At 40.9% G+C, this 18835-nt stretch overlaps 1 protein-coding gene across 4 annotated transcripts in view; it reads right to left on the bottom strand.

Moving 5' to 3' along the window:
- Positions 1-18437, bottom strand: part of farp2 (FERM, RhoGEF and pleckstrin domain protein 2) — a 48520-nt gene extending 30083 nt beyond the window's left edge. For all 4 annotated transcript variants that reach the window (XR_001965457.1, XM_018738699.1, XM_018738698.1 and 1 more), the window contains exons 1-2: positions 18370-18437; positions 15594-15819 (exon numbers count right to left, since the gene is read on the bottom strand). Coding sequence is in view for 3 of the 4 variants with exons in the window: in XM_018738699.1 (XP_018594215.1) it covers positions 15594-15794 (201 nt within the window). In the remaining variant the exon portion in view is untranslated. The remainder of the gene's footprint in view (positions 1-15593; positions 15820-18369) is intronic.
- Between the last annotated feature and the right edge of the window lie 398 nt (positions 18438-18835).

The following is an 18835-nucleotide window of genomic DNA, read 5'->3' as shown; positions in this document are numbered from 1 at the left end:
TAAAAACACAGACTTCTATTTTAAAATATGGAAACAGGTGGCAAAGAAGCAATCAGTTTGCCATTGCAGGACCTGGGTTTGAATCCCTATTTCTGCCGTAACACCTTTGAGCGACACAGTTCCCTTGATTTGTGTTGGTAAAAATGATCCAACTGTGCAAATGGATCAGCAATCAGAAAAATACAAACACAGCAAGTTCTTCAGCAGAGAGGCATCAGTCCAAATAATTAATACTAACTGACCTGTGATGGACTGGTGTCTTGTCCAAATAGCACAAATGGTGGTTAAGCACAGTTTTTTTTGGACAAAGAAACTCAGTGGGTGTAGTAAGTTAGAGAGGGAGGTCATACTTTCAGGAAAGTGCGAGTGAGTTTTTATGAATGACATTGAAAAGTCTGATATCTGGGTACGTTTGTGAACATGCAGCAATCTGAAAATGTGTCACAGATATTTATCTGCATTAGAAAAAAAAATGTGTACCCAAGATCAGCTCTACACAAAGAAATCAAGAAATATTATAAACTGGTGTCTCTAAGAATTTTAAGTGCATTATCGATAGTTAAGTGAAGATGCATTTGGTATCTAGGCACGCCAAGCGAAGGCAACATATTCAATACATGCACTGGTTAGGAATCAATCAATTATGGCCCGATATTCAACCTTTGGTGTTCTCAGAAAAATTTTTTTTAATTGAGCTGGGTAAATCAAATTTAGAGATTTTGATAAGTTTGTTAAAAAGCAAGTTTCTCCTAGATTGTTCAAGTTGAGCTTCTCATGGTTACCCTCTACCCTATTCTATGGAATTGCCAATGTATGAGTGAATCACCATTAGCTGTATTGACATGTGCCAATCAATTTCCATTTACTCACAGACCATGCTTTTCACAGTTCCTCATCATAGGTAGAAATTCAAAGAGCACACATAATTTAAATGGTAAGTAGCACTCAGGTATTTTTTATACCCACCCAGTTTCAATAACCACTTTGTCCTGAGCAGGGTCACGGTGAACCAGAGCCATGGTATCCCAGAAGCACTGGCTACAAGGCTGAGAAGGGGTACACCCTGGACTAGACACCACCCCACACATAAGTCAACCCCCCCCATTCGCAGCACACTATGGGCAATTTAGAATTCAGGTTTTACATTCACTTTCAAAACCAAATAAATAAATAAAAGGCCATTTTTCCCATAAGCCATCTAGACAATCGTTTTTGCTACTAAGTGAAACATTTAGAACGGGCAGTGGGAATGCGAAAAAAAGTCAAGTCAAAGTTAAAAATGCAGAAAACGTCAGAGCTTGGCCGACAAATGTGCTATGAAACCCCCCCTAAGCGAAAGCTTCGGTAGTTCCGAACATGAGCGAGACACTACGAGGGCTGGGCTCTACTCAGTACTTGAACGGGAGACCATCTGGGCGCAACATGATGCGTTTCCTCCACTGACTTTGCATTTTACTGGTCTTCCCTATGCCCCCCCCACCACACTCCACTACTTTCAGTATGTGCAAAAGAAATACAAGTGCAGAAATCTGGCAAAATGATTTCAGGAAAATTAATATTTGTGTGTTATTTCTTTTGCAGCCGATCAATGTTCAGTGGGCTGCTTTGAACTCCCATCACACGGTTGAGTCTATAAACACTGCTACTGTTATTTGTATATCTTTACCGACAAAAATTCTCTAAAAATACATTTTGTTTGCATTCAAGCAGTTTGTAGTATAGTAATCAATTTTTGCCAAGCTACAGTAGAAGAGTAAATCAAATAGCATCTAAACTGAATTAGGGTTAGTACAGTGTTCAGTCAATTTTTCTCATAAGCAATAAGCTGAACGCGTGACTGACTTCACTTGAACGTACAATTGTCATTTAAAAGATGTTTTACAAATGTTGTTCCAAATATCAGTACTTAACAGAGCATGCACGCAATAACGGTACAGTACGTTAGCTCTTTTGCAACTCAACGGCAGTAATGCCATAACATCTGGGTTTGTTATTTTTAAAAAGTTAAATTCTGGAAGGATGTATTTCAATTTGGAGTAAATGGTTTTTAGTACTTCTTTCACAATCTATCATTAAGAAACAGTTTATGTATATTTCGATTTATTGCCTGCATGTGGAATGAATATAATTAAACCTGCAGACGTTACTACTTTAACTTCGGATTTGTCGAAGAAAAGGAAATGTTAAAAAGTTTAGAACCACTTCACTACAAAGTACAGCAAATTTGTTTAATTGGTTGATTACCAAAATTAATCAACACATTGTCAAAGTTCATTTAAACAGCCACTTTTAGTAACTGCTAGCAAAGCCAACGTCAAGAAACAGGAGTTTGTGCAAAAAAAAAAAAAAAAAAAAAAAAAAAAAAAAACACACACAGAGCCATTTTTATTCTGCATAAAAATAAAATCAGCGGCATTTTAAAAACCCTGTTCAAAACTGCTAATCTGCCTTTACATTAACCAAAATATTTTCAAATAAATGCAGAGCCAATTAAAGTATACAAACCTTAAAACTATGGACATTTGCTATAAGCAATTAAAGCAACATGGAAAATACTAATCGCGCTGAAACTGCTCTAAGCATATGATGTTAAAGAATATTCCACAACACTTCAGCTGCTTAATGGGGCTTAGGGTGATTAAAAATATTAATACATGGACAATGCTGAGGGATTAATATGAAGTATGAAGCACTATCCATGCATGGTGAACGTGTACTGCTGTACACAGAATTACATACATTTCCGGTGTCAAATATACATATAGAGTATTTTAATAAGTTTTTAAATAATGATCACTACCTCCCACACACGTTATGATATAGTAATGGGTGCACAAACCTTAAATAGTTTTTGTTTTAAGAACATACTGATAAGTAAGTTTGAGGCTAAGTTGGAAGATGTAAGAGACGGGGACACAGCGCAAGCAGGACAACGTGAGCACATGAACATCAGCGCGACCGCACATCCTTTCACAAATGTGTGCATAATCTGTGATGGATACACCTGGTGAAACTGTGCAGAAAGCTTTATTGTGACTCATCACCGAAACCCAAAACTATCTGGAAAAAGATCAATTCTAACATACTGGAAGATGACCCCTGCGCAGAGCCGGGATACAACGAAGGGATGACAGCTCTTGGGAATGTCTGGGGATCCCCCGAGAAGGAACGGAGAGGTGTGGGCCTGCCTGGTCATTCTGCCACCAGCGCAATAGTAAAACTTTTCTTTTGTACCGATTAAAGAAATAAAGCGGGTTCATTTTTTTTTTTTTTTTTAAATTTTGCTGTTGTGTTAAAATGGCACAAAGATAAATAGCATATTGCACGCACCAAGCACTACACAAATGAGGTTTATAACAGGGGAAGGGATGTGCGGTCCTTGTGCGCAGCAGGGAATGCAGTTTTCAACACAGTTTAGTTGATAAATTTTCATTACAGTCATAACATGAAAAAGTGCAATAATCAGAACTGGCAAATACTAAATGCCGCTCTTGGTCTGCTGTTGTGATCAGACCTTAAAAAGTTAAATTGGGCTGAGCAGTTACATCACTTTGGTGCCTTCTAGAATGTCCATGAAGAACTAATGGCATGCGTGACCTTTTAAAATGCTCACCTCTGTCCTCCGCACTTTGTTTGTCCTACCCAGGTCTTAACATTTTACACATCTGATCAGTTGTTACTGCAAATTCTGCATGCCTGTATAACCCTTAAATTTTTTTTTCATTCAGCTTAAAGAAAAAAAGCTTTTACTGTCTTACATTGGAAAGCTTTACAACTGTTCAAAAACAAAGAGGCAGTGTGCACTCATAAGAGGGGCCCATCTTATTCCGCGTAGGAGACGCAAGAATAATCCTTTCTTTCTTGTTATGAAACAGTGTTGAGCACTTGATTGGCATTTTGAATGCGCTGCATCATTGATATCATGTTCGTATGTAAACTTTCTATAATTTTCAATTGCGGTATATTAAACTGTTTTACTCATGCTTTTTAAGAGTCATACATTCAGGTCAATTACTGTCCTATGACAACTTTCAATATTACTAAACTGAATATTTATTGGGATTTGTTTTACAAGAAAATATCTAAGAGCTGTTGAGCCAACTGATGCAAAATAACGAACACATTAACCCATATTCAGCAACATCATGCCAATATATTTTAAACGGTATGGTAATGTAGTTAGAAGCTATACTGACACTGATTAATTGAAATTAGAAGTAACCGACTTTGTTATGGCTGACATTTGTATAATATTCATAAAGAAAACTGGGTTGTGTGTGATACACTTTTTCATCAGCGGGGAATTGCTCTCGCCATTTGTTTTAACGGCACATCCGTTAGAACTACAGTCCAGAGATTTTCAACAATCAGAAGAGCTGTTAACATGCCATAAAGAAAAACAAGCAGGTTCAATGTGGAAACTCAGGAAATATGGGTGCTGTGATTTGAAGCCAGACAAGCTACAGCCCTGAGACTCATGATGTTAAATATGACGAATGTGGCTTGTGCAGACCAACAGCTGGTAACAACGGACTTGGCAGCAGATAATATTGAGGTTAATCGGGCTCAGATGTTGGGTTTACTCAACCTGTGCTTACTCTTAATGCAGCGTTAATATGGTACTACTCAGCTTGTCACTCAACACTCAAACACGCACAGAGATACTGAACGGTGGCAAAATAGACTTTGGTTGGTTACTCGGAGTGGGTGTGCAGCGGGTTTGGCCTGTGCCTGCTCTCTGGTGGGTCTGGGGTTCGAGTCCCGCTTGGGGTGCCTTGTGACGGACTGGCGTCCCGTCCTGGGTGTCCCCCCTCCCCCTCCAGCCTTGCGCCCTGTGTTGCCGGATTAGGCTCCGGCTCGCCGCAACCCCGCTCAGGACAAGTGGTTTCAGTCAATGTGTGTGGTTACTTGGACCAGAACCATTCGGTATTGCTGCAAATGCATTGCGCTACTTTGAGAGCGTACTTACCAGCTCCCGAAATCTCACCATGTTAATGTAGTGACCTCAGCACATTTTACATCTGACCACTAAATTCGAGTACTTACAATGTACTGGTGACAGTTGCAGGACTTGGTGTTCTGATTGAAGGACAAATTCAAAATGACATGTGCTTTTATTTTTTTTTTTTTTTAATGCATCAACCTACACTTGCTGCACTTGCATAGACTTTCCTGCACAAACTTGACATTAAAACTCATTACATTGTACTTTCATGAAGCCTGCAGACTGTCAACCAGATGGTACTTATTTCACTGCAGAAAAAGTACCAAAAAAACTGGGTGTTCTGTCAGCCTTCAGTGTACACAATGACCTTCCAGAAAAAGCGAAAAGAAAAATATCTGAAAAGAAAGGTTCAGCAGCTTTGCTTTGAGTAGGTTGTCAGAGATGTTAATAACAGTATACAAATCCAATTCAGGATCAAAGTTAAGGCTTAAATATAGGGGAGGAAAAATATAAATATGACCTTGGTCAGTGCAAGTAAATCAGAGCCTGCAGAAGTAGGTTTGTTTTAACCACAAACATGAGCAGCATGCTTGAGGTCCTTTCTGCTTTTAGGTCACAACAGCTTTTACATCTCAGGCCAACTTGACAGTTTAGGTAGCTTAATGCATTCGAAAGAACACTGAAGTCCATTAAAAACCATACACCAACACTCAGTGCAGAATAACCCAAGAAACATGGTAGACTCACCTAAGGTTGTAACTTTCTGCTGTTGTACAGGTAGGAATATTTTAAAACGGCTTTACCCCCAAACTCCAACATCAACTATGCCTGGAGCACAAGTGTAAGAAAATGGTTGTAAAAGTCTGCTTTTAAATAATCTTGAAATGGCAAAAACACATCTCCATATGTTGTAAAGCACTAATTATTATGAAGCATGCGGATATGACGAACCACAGAGGAACATCCAATTACTGAGTTTATCCAAAAACCAAGCCAAAGACAGTTTGTTTCAGGATGGAATACTTTCTTTCCTTTAAAGACAGCTTTGCATGAATACAAATTGTTTAGGAGGAAACACACACACACACACACACACAAAAATGCAGGCGATATGAATCCGCAACAAGGCTCTGGACTGACTGAGGCAGGAAACCAGAGCACTCATGCAAACACTGGGAGAAAATGCAAACTGCACACAGACTGAACAATAATCAACTATATATTAGGTTACACACAGATTGAAAAGCCCAGGCATCATGGTCCCCACCATGGACTCATCTGAACGGAAATTAAATTGCCTCTTCTCTGCATGCAAGTGTTCTCAATCCTCCTGCTTCTCTCGCTCAGTCATACATCTCAGCCGATGACCTTGCTTCCAAATTAAAACACTCACATACTCTTCGGAGCCAATTATGCCTTGAATACATACCTACTTGTCCTTTCTCATAACGGGCTCTGCAGTTTCATACATAATTAATATGAGCTACCTGAACACTGGGTCCCATCCTTCCACAATTCATTTCTCACCTAAATAAAGATTAACAGTATCATTGTACAACTCTGTACTGAGCACAGGTAGCGTACCTGTTGACTTTAACAAGGCTCATTCAATGCACCCCACCCAAAAAATAAAAACTCTTCTCTGTGCTGCAGCTGAAAACTATACTCCAGCCTCTCCTATTTCTATTTAAATGAACAAAACACAGTTAATCCACTCTCTTCTGTCCACTCCAACAGCCTACAAGATCTAGTGTGGCTTCCGCAGAGGTCACTCTGTGGAACCTGCTCTACTTGTACCAACAAATGCTCTTGCCTCAGGCTGCTCCCTTTTCACCTGTTCTCATGATCTCCCATACGTTTTTGACAAGTTCTCAACTCTTGCTCCTTCCTCTGTACACTAGGTCCTCAAATTTACACAAGCGGGATGAGAAATCTCTTCATTCGTAAGCTAGATTTTGGTTTTTTTTTTTTTTTTTTTTAAAAAAGAAAAAACTTCCCAAACTGCAGACACAGATGGACCCAAAAAAAAAAAAAAGTTCTTATGTGTGTTCTACACATATTGTGTTGATGTATGCAGTGTTAGATTTAGTGTCTGCCGTTAATGTCGCAAGTGCTGTCTGTATTAATTAAATTTGATTTAGGGGCAGAAAATCTGTTTGTGAAGGTAAGGACGACAGATGGAGGCAACAGAGGAGAATTGAAGTAGTTGGACCAAAAATGGTTTATTTCTCTTTACTGAACAGTGTTCTTCAAAACACATTAACCTCAGCCAAATACAAAACAAAGAACATGAGGCCTATGAACCATGGGCTTAACCCCTTGCATCAACAGCAATGCATAGCTCTCCTATTTACTGCATGAGAGTCTGTCTGCATAAGTTTGCATCAATTGGCAGCCTCTCCACTAGTGACCTAATACAAGCTTATATAGCAGTAACTCCACCCTTCTGGGTACACCATAACAGCCTCAACTATTCCAAAGTGCATTTCCCCAAAAATTACATCCAGCATAAATACTAAAACATACAAACAATACAAAACATTTTCTACTATAAATATCCCGACGTTACAACTTATAAAAACATTTATCACATCGCATTACACAGCAAAACACCCCTGTCAAGTTGGTTGTGCCCAAGGACTCCCCCCTAGAAATACCCCAAATGGTTCACTCCATCTGGTTTGCAATACAAGGTACCAAACACCACAGAATGCCAGATAGCTGAATGGTAAGCAAAAAGTTTACAGAAATGATTTTTAAAAACAATAAATGCATTTACTTTTCACAACCAATTGCATGTACTTGTCATACTTTGATAAAAGAAATATTATTAGTTAATGACAAACAGACAGATACCGGTAGGCCTTTCCCAGCACCCAATCTAGTTCAAACAAAGTGTTAAATGGAATACTGGACCAAAACAAGCAGTGTAGCAGTACAAAGTGAAATGCATGTGAACAGGCAACAACGGCAACAAGGTTCAGCACTTCATTTATGGTATTTTGCTGGCATCTTACCGATTCCTTACTACCAACTTGCCTGTCACAGCTCAGTCTGTGACACTTACTGGAACAATTTAGGCCTACACCGTTTCTTTCTGTGATGAAAACTGAGTAAGAACCTGACTGTCTGAAGGTGTGCATCAAAAACGGATTCACAAAACGGTATTATAATTCAAAAAAGGACACAGAACTGTAGGCATGCATGGGACTGTATCAAACATCCCATAATGGTTCAGAATGTCTCTCTCTTATTTTTTAAAGTTTCAGGTACCTAAAGCCAGTTGAGAAAAAGAGGACCCGTGTGGATAATCATCAGTAAAAGCTATTTCATTCCAACATGACCAAAGGCCGTGTGGAAGGTGTCACACAATGCCACAAGGCCCTTGCCCTATACACAGAACACAGTGCTTCTTATCTTTTACATTGATATGCCTCTATAGTTATTCATCTGTGTATTTTCAGAAGCACTTTTCAGCTCTACAGGTTTGTCGCAAGCTAATTGCTTTCTCAGCAGAGCTGTAATTTTACAGACTGTTCATGCGCAGTACCTTCCATTGCAACAATACAAAATAATTAAATATTTTAGCATTTCTTTAAACCCGAACAGATTTTTTTCCCTTACGTTCCTTGCCGCAGTGGGTTAATATTTCTTGGAAAACTTTCCCTGGTCTTTTCCTGCAAGCTTCTGTGCCAGACCCCCTCTACCGAAAACAGAATCGGAAAACAATGCCTCTTTGAACACCATCAAACACCTCTCTGTGCCCCCTGCGGTTCCCAGTCACACTGTTGATGTGTTCGGTAATGCTGTGCAGTGCCTACCATTCCAAATATCCTACCTACCCTTGTGACACCCTCAGCCATTCCCCAATGCTCAGCGTGAAAGAACAAGGGGCTGGTGGCAGTCATGTCCATACAAACACATATTTATAAACAGGAAAAGCAACTAGAAATCTGGGCTAACCAGAATTCTCATACGAAGCAAAGGTCCGAGTTAGAAGATAAATTTAAGAATAAATCACAGGGTGCTCTATCCATTGCAATCTAACACTAACAGTGTTATTTCTTCATTAACTTCAAACTACACTAAAACATCAAAGCCTCTTACACTGAAAACAAAATATACTCTACTTATTCGACCCCGATTGCCAACTGGTTCATCACAAAAGCATGTCTAGTTCTTTTATCATTAGGGCAACTTTCAACTTAACTACACAATTCACGAACGCTTAACTGTACACACCTTTCAATTCATTTACAAAATATATATGCATTTAACCTCTTAGATATAGCTTTAATTATAAAAAAAAAGTCTTGCAAAGTTTGTTTAAATTGAGCTACACGATAACTCATTTTAAATTAGTTTTATTTTCACCATCTTACAGTTCCATCGGTATCAAAATTACATACATAAACCTTATTCAATTCAATATTCTATTAAATTGCAAGTCATTGGCCTTGTTGTTATCGACTGCCACTGTGGAACAGCACACGTGTACTGCGAACACGTAGAAAATGAGTCCAATCAGTCACTCCAATTTGGTTCAGGTGATGGGTTTCTACTGCCAGCTACTGGCTTTTGGTGAAAACTCAAAGCTTACAGCCAAAGGTTGAGGGTGGGTCACAACATGCAACCACACACACACACACACACACACACACACACACACACACACACACACACACACACACACACACACACACACACACCTGAGATGTGGGCCTGCATTCACTTCTGTCAGTGTGAATGGACTTCATTCCTCAGCCTGAAAACATAACTGTGCAAGGGACTATGGCTAAAGAGAAGAAAAAAGTATACATTAGTTTTTTTTTTTTTTTTTTTTTTTTCCTTTTAAGAAACAAAAACTACATGAACTGGCAGAAAATCTGTAGTTTTTGTGAACACTAAGTGCTTGTAGTTCACATTTATTCATTTAGCCGATACTTTTCTCCAAAGTGACTTACAACGTTAGGCCACTAGCAATTATTTACCCAGTTATACACCTGGATAATTTTTAACTGCCTTTGGATGCAAAGGTTGCAGGTTCAAACCCCCTCCAGTTGTAGTATCCTTGAGCAAGGTACTTACCCTACAATTACCCATCTGTATATATGGGTAAATAATTGTAAGCTTGTAACTGCAATAATTGTAACCTTAACATTGTAAGCCACTTTAGAGAAAAGCATCAGCTAAATTAACTGATATAAAGGTAGCAGCTGGAACCACTACGCTACCAGGTACCCTCAGTGCAACGCTTTAACATCCAAATACACAAATCTGCTGTCACAGGCACCAACATCAGCAACAACCCACCATCTGTTAAAGACGTTAGATCTTGTTCTGTATTTGGCACAGCAGCGTTCTCACTGACCAGGGTATTTCACATCATCTCTTCCTAGAGCAGAGGACAATGAACTAACTCAATTACGGCTCTTCATAACAGACTGATGCAAATCCTTCACTCTGACGCAAGACTCCTCTTTACCCCTGTGTAGGCTGCACTCAGCTCAGCATCACAATTGAAGTAGGATCATTTCCCCGTAACGGAGGTCGTTTTGACATTCGGTCAAGGAGCCATTACCACAGTCCTGTTCATTAGAGATTTGGCAATCTGAGAAATACACAAAAAGTGGTAAATTTAGAAGTTCTGCCTTTCAACCTTAATAGGTAGCATCTCATGAGTTGTCTCGGAGAATATCCCTATTGCCATCGCTGACTGAAACACACACAATTGACTGAAATCGCTTGTCCCAAGTGGGGTCGCGGCAAAACAAAGCCTAACCCAATAACACAGGGAGCAAGGCTGGAGGGGGACACACCCAGGACGGGATGCCAGTCTATGGCAAAGCACCCGAAGCGGGACTCTGAGCCCAAACCCACCAGAGAGCAGGACCCGACCGAGCCTGCTGCACCACCACACCCCAATCACTGACCGAGGAAAGAAAAGAAAAAAAAAAAAAAAAAAAAAAAAGCAGTGCGCAGGAACTATATAAACACTACTACTGTTCTTAACTCAGGTTAAGGCACATTTTAGAGAGAAATAAAAAGCTCTATCAGAAAAGACAATGTATTCAGTAGACAAAATTCTAGGTAATAAGGCAGCTACTCAAGTAATGTCTCCCAGTAAAAGAAATGAATAAACAAAGATGGTATCAGACAGACAAACAAACTGAGCGTTGACAATCATGCCTCTGTATCTAAAGCTCTTTGCCTTTTCCGGAATGTACTTTTGTATGCCAACAAGCTGCACGTTCCTTGGGGGGGTGGGGGGTGTCTTCTAAAGAAATTAAAAATTTAAATGTAAAGTAATATGAAAGAAATGCTCCAGAATTTCAACAAAAACTGACTGCACTCATCCCAGCACAGTAATCTCAACAGTAATTAACATTCTCTCACTGCACAAATGGCAGGAAATCCTGTCTGTGTCAGTCTTCCCTATTGCTTCCTCCAACTCAGTCCATTGGGTCCAGAGGAAACAGTGACACACTGATGGTGCAAGGCACTGAAGCTATGGCGAGGTGCACATTCAGCCAGTTTAACTCTAAACTGCAGAACTGTCAATACGTACAGCATCAGCCAGCCTGTGAACGTGATTAGAGAATTGTTTGGAAAAAACAACACTTTGGCACTGATGTATTGACTTACAAATCACAAAACACAGAGGAGGGGGGGGAGAGAAAAAAAAAAAAAAGTTTCAAAGGTAACTTCCTCTTGGGCATGGTGGCGCATTAGGTTGGACCAGGTCCTGCTCTTCGGTGGGTCTGGGGTTCGAGTCCCGCTTGGGGTGCCTTTGCGACGGACTGGTGTCCCATCCTGGGTGTGTCCCCTCCCCCTCCAGCCTTACGCCCTGAGTTGCTGGGTTAGGCCCTGGCTCCCCGCGGCCCCGTATGGGACAAGCGGTCCAGACAATGTGCGTATGTGTGACTCCCTGTTTGTCTGCATATAAGGAACAAAGGTGATTGTCGCTAAAAAACTTGGCCCACGGCAACCTTTCAAAAGAATCGCATGCAGAAAATAGACAGCAACATTTTCATTTTAACATGACATTGCGTACAAGTCCACCAGCTGCCATCGCTGCAAACATCATTAACATTTAAATAACTAAGTCGTAACTGAAAGAAAAACATGCTGCTGTTGTTGCCAAATGTGGTACACAAACATACATTCATTGTGAGACAAAGCAAAAGAAAAAAATAACTTGCACATCTACTAAAAAAACAAATCAACAGAAAGGGACTGCAAACAACAAGCTTTCTGCAATACTGACTAGAGCGACCAAAAAAAAAAAAGAAAAAAAAAAAAAAAGAAAAAACCAACAAAACTGCAGAAGTCACTTTAAATGGAACATCACAGTGGAAAATGCAGCAGAGTGAAGAGGTATTCTTACTGGTGTAACCCAAGGTACCTACGTTGCTGGAGAATACTACACTATCGGTCCCTTCTTTTACCCCACAAAATTCACCCAACACAAACATAAGATCAGAGCAAGTAAACAAGGGCATAATTTAAGTCATGTTATTCATCCTACAACAACAAAAGCACATTAAATGTAGCCAAAGGTATTCCACGGAGGTGGTGGACAACAGAGCTGGTGGCACTTGGGCGACAGGCTCAGAACTGGTAGACGTAGAAGGCAGAGGATCGTATGCGACCTGTTCGCCTTTTGCCTGCTACTTTTCCACCGTCTTTTGAAAACATGGAGCAATGCTTCCTATTTGAGATTCCCATCAGCCGGTACATCCGGCAATGCTCTGGCGCACGATTTGAATGGGAGCGTTGGCCATGAAAGAAAAGTTTATCCATCTAAAGTTAAGGAGCGATGGTACTTAGACTGAAGATTTATTACAGTTACTTGTTATTCAGTTCACGTGTTTGTCCAAAGCAAGAATGATTTACCTATTTATTCGGCCAGGAATTCTTAAGAACTCTTCTGGTAAGTTCCGTGACAAAGGTTCCTACAACGGCAGTAGGACCCTAACGTGCAAACTTTTTAATTACAACAGCCCTAAGCACTACAGTACATCCTGCACTGAATGAAGACTCAACTGTTCAAAATGTTTATTTAAGAAATCTGTGCGCCATAATTCTGAAACCCACAAAAACTGCAACGGCACAACATTTTTGGCTACAAAGCAAAAACAACCAACTTTGTACAGTAACGGAGCCAGATGTTTCACAGCAACGTACTTAGTCAAACACAAATCGAGAGCTTTCTCACCGGTGCCTTCCCAATGCGGAATGAGTTTAGCAGAACGTTTGTACCATTAATGAGAAGGCAAGAGCACGAGGCTGTGGGTGTTACCGGGTTCTCGCTCTGTGTCGTGGCGAGAGGTTTGGGGCAGAAGGGCAGTTTGCTTGTGGAAAACCTGCACACCCAGCCCACCACTCTGACACACCAAGGTTCACAAGGTTAACAAGCTGTGTACGCGAGGGGAAATATATACGTGTGCACCTATATTATATAAAACACGCATTCAAATAGTCCATCCTTACCATTTTTAACTTGGGGATGAAAGGGGCTCTAAGTCAGTAGTTTGTGCAGTCTCCTCTGTCCTTGCTCTCTCTCAACTGCGGGTTAGTTAAATAGACATTAGAACCCACAATGTGAGCTGTTTGATTATTTGGGCGATTGTTACCCAGTGTTTTGCTGGGTGTGCCACCCATAGCCTATGCCACAAACGTGCTGTATATATATCTTTGGCTGGTCGGAATTACCAGCGGTCCAAAATAGCAAGGATGGACTGAACTTATCCCTACAAAGACACAAAAACAGTCAACAGATGGAATAAATGGATAGAAACAGAAGAGCTGCACCAGTCTATTGAACACTGATGAAAACTGGTCTGGTTTTTTTTTCCTTTTTTTTTTTTTTGTATCACAATTCAAGTCAAATATATCCACATAAGATTGACATGTACATTTCTGGCTGAAGGCATTCTGTCTCCTGACTGACTGACTATCAGTTTTCAAAATCAGTCTTCAGGGAATTAATAATACTTTATTGCAAGAAGTCCTTGTCAAGCACTCAACTGGAGTTTTAGGACGCGGGTTCGATTTCCACTCGGTCTATGTGGAGTTTGCATGTTCTCCCCGTGTCTGCATGGGTTTCCTCTGGGTGCTCTGCTTTCGCCCCCCCACAGTCCAAAGATATGCTGTTCAGGTTCCCCCATAGTGTGTGAGTAACAGAGAGAGTGTGTTCCACTGATGTATGGATGAGTGACCGAGCGCAAGTAGTGTATCTAGCAGTGTAAGTCACCACGGTGAATAAGGCGTGTGGGCTGATAACACTACGTAGAGTTCGTTGAAAGTCGCCCTGGAGAAAAGCATCTGCTAAATAAGTACATCTAAATGTAAAGAACACTTTAAATATCTTAATGACCATTCCATCTTTCAACCTAGAAGGAGTCTGCTGCAAGTCCCTTGTTCTTGCAACGTTTTTTTTTTTTTTTTTTTTAAAAATTTTCAATATTACCTCATAGAACACTTCATGAAAGGTGGGGAGGGATTTAATCCAAGACAAATGCAGGACTAAAATCTCTGCTGTCTTCTATCAAAAATTGTCAATGTAACATGTGGAAGTGACCCAAAACTATTTTCTCTGACATACAAACACACTATTTACTAATGTGCAGAAATCTGTTGAACTGAGCAAATTTATATACATTTCTTCACTAAGAAACACACTCCAAAGCACAACTGAGAACCTAGCCCATAATTTCTCTGTGCTTCACCTCACCAACTTACGATGGGGTGACATACCACAAAACTAATAAAGATTTAATAAATACACACCTCTGTATGAAAGACTGGGAGATGCGGATCGCTGCCGCTGCCAACATCACAAGCAAGTATCAAATCATATACTGCTTGTCCGGGGGGTGGGAAGAAAAAAAAAAAAAAAACGAAGTACAGTTTCTACCGAATGTCTATCGCCAGCTCACCATAACAAAGTCGGAAAAATCGTAAGTTAAACCATCGTAAATCGGGGACTACCTGCATATGTTTCAGTCCTTGAAATCGTATGCAACTCATTATAGAACATTAAGTTGACATCTTTTGAAAAATTTTCAAATAACACGCAAGGCTGAATACCCTTATACGTCCACTTAGCCCCAAAATAAACACGATAACAGTTATAACCCCACATATTGACATAACATATGAATAAGTTAGAAATGCCATCTATAAAAATAAAGGGTGTTAAATTTTTCGAAGTGTAGAGGACAGTCCCACCATATCATTTTTAAAGTCCGTTTCTCTCTCAGATGATCCATTTTTAAGTCTCCTCAACCCTCAGCATGTGAGCTGAAGAATCACGGCTGTGGCCATCCTCCCTACTACTGCTTCCATGTGGTCGAACTACGGCGAGCTAATAGAACCAAGCACTGAAAAGTGACGTCGGGAAAATAACACCACGAGGTCCGAGTAAGCATTCTTAAAGGAGAAGGGATTTGGAAACCAAAGCCAGATCCAAGCAACAGCTGTCACTGCATAGTGCACAACAGCACGCACGCAGGGCTGCCAAGCGGCATGGAATGTGGAGCACCCGCAATATATGATGATGATGTTTCGTCTAATGCACGTCAGCATCTGGAGCAGAGAATTCAAATTCACTCAAAGCCTTGGAAATACCTTCAGAGTCACCTACCTCTAGGTCGTAAAACTCCTGGGTGTCATCCAGACCCTGCACCCGGACCTGAAGCCCCTTCCCCTGTGCCTTTCCGCTGCCTCCCATGGCAGCGCTCAGGCTCTGGCCTGGCTCCAAAGTGCTGATTCCAGCACTGAACTGGGACCCAAGGCGAGCTCCAGCTGTTTGAGGGATGTGGTAGAAGCCGTCGACGTCACCCATGGCTCGCTTAAAATCCACCTGAACCCTGAAAACATACAGTCCAACAAAAGGAATCAAAGCCAAATTTTCTTCAGCTAGCGAACCACTGTCGTTGCTCTTAAGTGTTGTCAAGTTGACAACGTGACCACACGGACAGGGTACCATCCGAACGTTCTCACTATTCTAGGGAGAAGTGAGTGTAGTCGCTGTGATTGAATCTGTCCATTTCAGTCGTCCAGTTATTCATAAAATCCCACTCGTGCTACAGCTTCATAAAACTTTAGCAGGCACTGCCGTCTTTTCATGAGAATCCAAGCTTTACATTGTGCATCCAAAAAAAATAAAAATTTTCATCTCATCTTCTGGGCTTCCAGTGAGAATTCCAACTTCATCTGACCCAAGGTCCATCCTTGCGTTTTCCTCACGTTCCATGATATCCAGCCATGTCACGATTTTTTTTTTGCTTTTTTTTTTTTTTAATATAGCTGCTTTACACTGAGCAACTGAAAACATACTACAGATCATTCAACAAATCCATATTCGTTTAAATGAACAATCACTATGTGGAAATTTTACTTACAAGGAAATAATTCACATCTTTGAAAATTGGTTGTCAATACAAATGTTTTTTCCACAGTATGCTGTTACAGCAGTGAATTATGGTGTACATGTAACATAATATAACTGCTAAATACAAAGTTTTGCACATAAATTAATGAAGCATCATGTTTTAAACAGATAAAACGGAATGGCACAGCGAGAAGTGCTGCTGTCTCTCAGCGCCCGGGTGGCGGGAGAGGACATAGGTTTGAGTCCCGTTTAGCCTGTGTGGAGTTTGCCTATTCTCCCCGTGTCTGCGTGGGTTTCCTCCGGGTGCTCTGGTTTCCTCCCACAGTCCAAAGATATGCTGTTCAGGTTCACACATAGTGTGAGAGTGATAGAGGGAGTGTGTTACACTGATGTATGGATGAGTGACCCAATGTAAGCAGTGTATCTAGCAGTGTAAGTCACCACGGTGAATAAGGTGTGTGCGCTGATAACACAACGTAGGAAGTCGCTTTGGAGAAAAGCATCTGCTCAGTAAATTTGAAAGGAGACATTACATTTATTCATTCAGCACATCCTTCTCCAGAGCGACTTACACATCACGTGACCCTAAACCGTCACCCTTTACAGGCATTTCACACCTCTAAAAGAATGTAGTAGTGCAATAGTTCTCTCTTGCTCACAAACTTAACGAGGATGCGTTTTAATACAATATTATGTGGAATAATATATATATATATATATATATGTGTGTGTGGAGAAATGAACGTGACGAAGCCGGTGAACTTGTGTGAGGCGCGGACGAGCCACGGAATATTTATTACATACATACACAGCGTCTCTTAGGACCTGAAAAAAGGCAGAGAATTTGTTTTTAAAAGTTATTTCCAAAAAATGCGTCGCGCGGGCCTTTCTTTCGCTGCCGTCCCTCTGCTCAGTCAGCGCCGTTCTCATTTGCTTCCCCAAGCAAGTCTGCGGCGCTCGAACGAAGGCGCTTCGGCCGCCCCGCTCAGCCCCGAGCAGTTTACCCACACAACGCGTTGTCCACCTCGGATGAAACTGCCAACTGCAGCCAGAGAGACGGTAAAACACGGTGCTCCAGTTACCACGTCGATTTATAGATTAGAAGCGTCTCCATCGATCTTTACGGCAGCCTGCAGGACGCCGGTTTGAGTCCCACTGAATGATCAGCTACGTACCAAGCAAGCGAAGTGACACAGAAATTACCCTGCTGTGTATGAACGGGTCAATCACGAAATATGTAGAAACCTAGAGCGCGATCGCCCGTCGTCGGTCGCCCTCGACACAAACACGCGAGTGCCCATAGCATAAATTAACAGCCTACACTACATCGAACCAAGGAGGACTTGCCCGGCCAACTGGCACAGTTGGAATCCCGTGCTGTAAAAAAAGAGTGAAGCACTGTGTGTGTAAGATGAAACTCGGCTCGGCATTTTCTCTGTTCGTCGTACGTACTATGTAGAAACCTAGGTGCTCGAGTCGAGTCACACCGCGAAGTTACGCTCACGTTCGGTTTCCACTGTAACAGTGGAAGTGGAACTCGTTCCGAGATTCCCGGGCAGTACGAAATTAAGCATTATTCGGTTGTGGAATGCACACAAAAGGTGCCAAATCAAATGCTGAGTTACTCAGCCCGACGAGTACTGTACTGTAGTACTCAGACATCTCTCTCTTTGCGCTCATCCGGCAAACGCTCGCTAGTAGTAGCAACGCATAACGGTTGGTTCCTTAAATTCACGTTCAAGGAAAAAAAAAATATATATATATATATATATATATATATATGTTTTTTTTTGAAAACGTCGCGTATGAGTAGAGAGTCTGAGAGACCACAGAGCAATTTCCAGCGACGGACAACAAAGAAAGAAAAAAGTTGCCAAAAAAAAAAAACCATCTTCTTCGGTTTTTTATCTCGGTAAACTTAAAGCCTACACTAATGAAGAGGTAGTTTGTGCGATTAATTGAGTTTAGCACTGATACATAACTCCTCTAAACGGAGAGAAAAATGACTCAATCATAAAAACCGTACCTGACTTTATCCGTGTTTTATTCCCGAACCTCCACCGTGACCCTTTCGGACGGCTATCTCAACCACTGCCACGGTCTAAGTCGCATTCTGATTGGGTATAATCCTCTTTCATCCCTCCAATTCTGATTGGTTGTTCGCTGAATTGATTTTACTTGCAATTGGTCACGTTTTGCCTGTTTGTACTTGATTTTGATTGGTCAAACAAGAAAAGGAGCTACTTTATTATGATTGGTTATTGTTTAACTCGGCAAAAAAAGACCGAAGAGTTACCTAAAGCTTAGCACACTTACCAGTACACTAAGAACAATATTTTCACATATGTGTGCAAATATTACATGAATGTGTTTTAGTCACATTCTAGTGAAATCATTCGTGTTAAATGAAGTCCGTGAGCAGGCATATGCTGCAATTCTGTAAGGATAATATATTTTTTTCAAAAAAGACAAACAATTACATGACATGTTAT

This window comes from Scleropages formosus, chromosome 3 (assembly GCF_900964775.1).
Source record: "Scleropages formosus chromosome 3, fSclFor1.1, whole genome shotgun sequence".
Lineage (NCBI taxonomy): Eukaryota > Metazoa > Chordata > Actinopteri > Osteoglossiformes > Osteoglossidae > Scleropages > Scleropages formosus.
The sequence above is the reverse complement of the archived record's forward strand: the minus strand, read 5'-3'. Positions and strand labels throughout refer to the sequence as shown.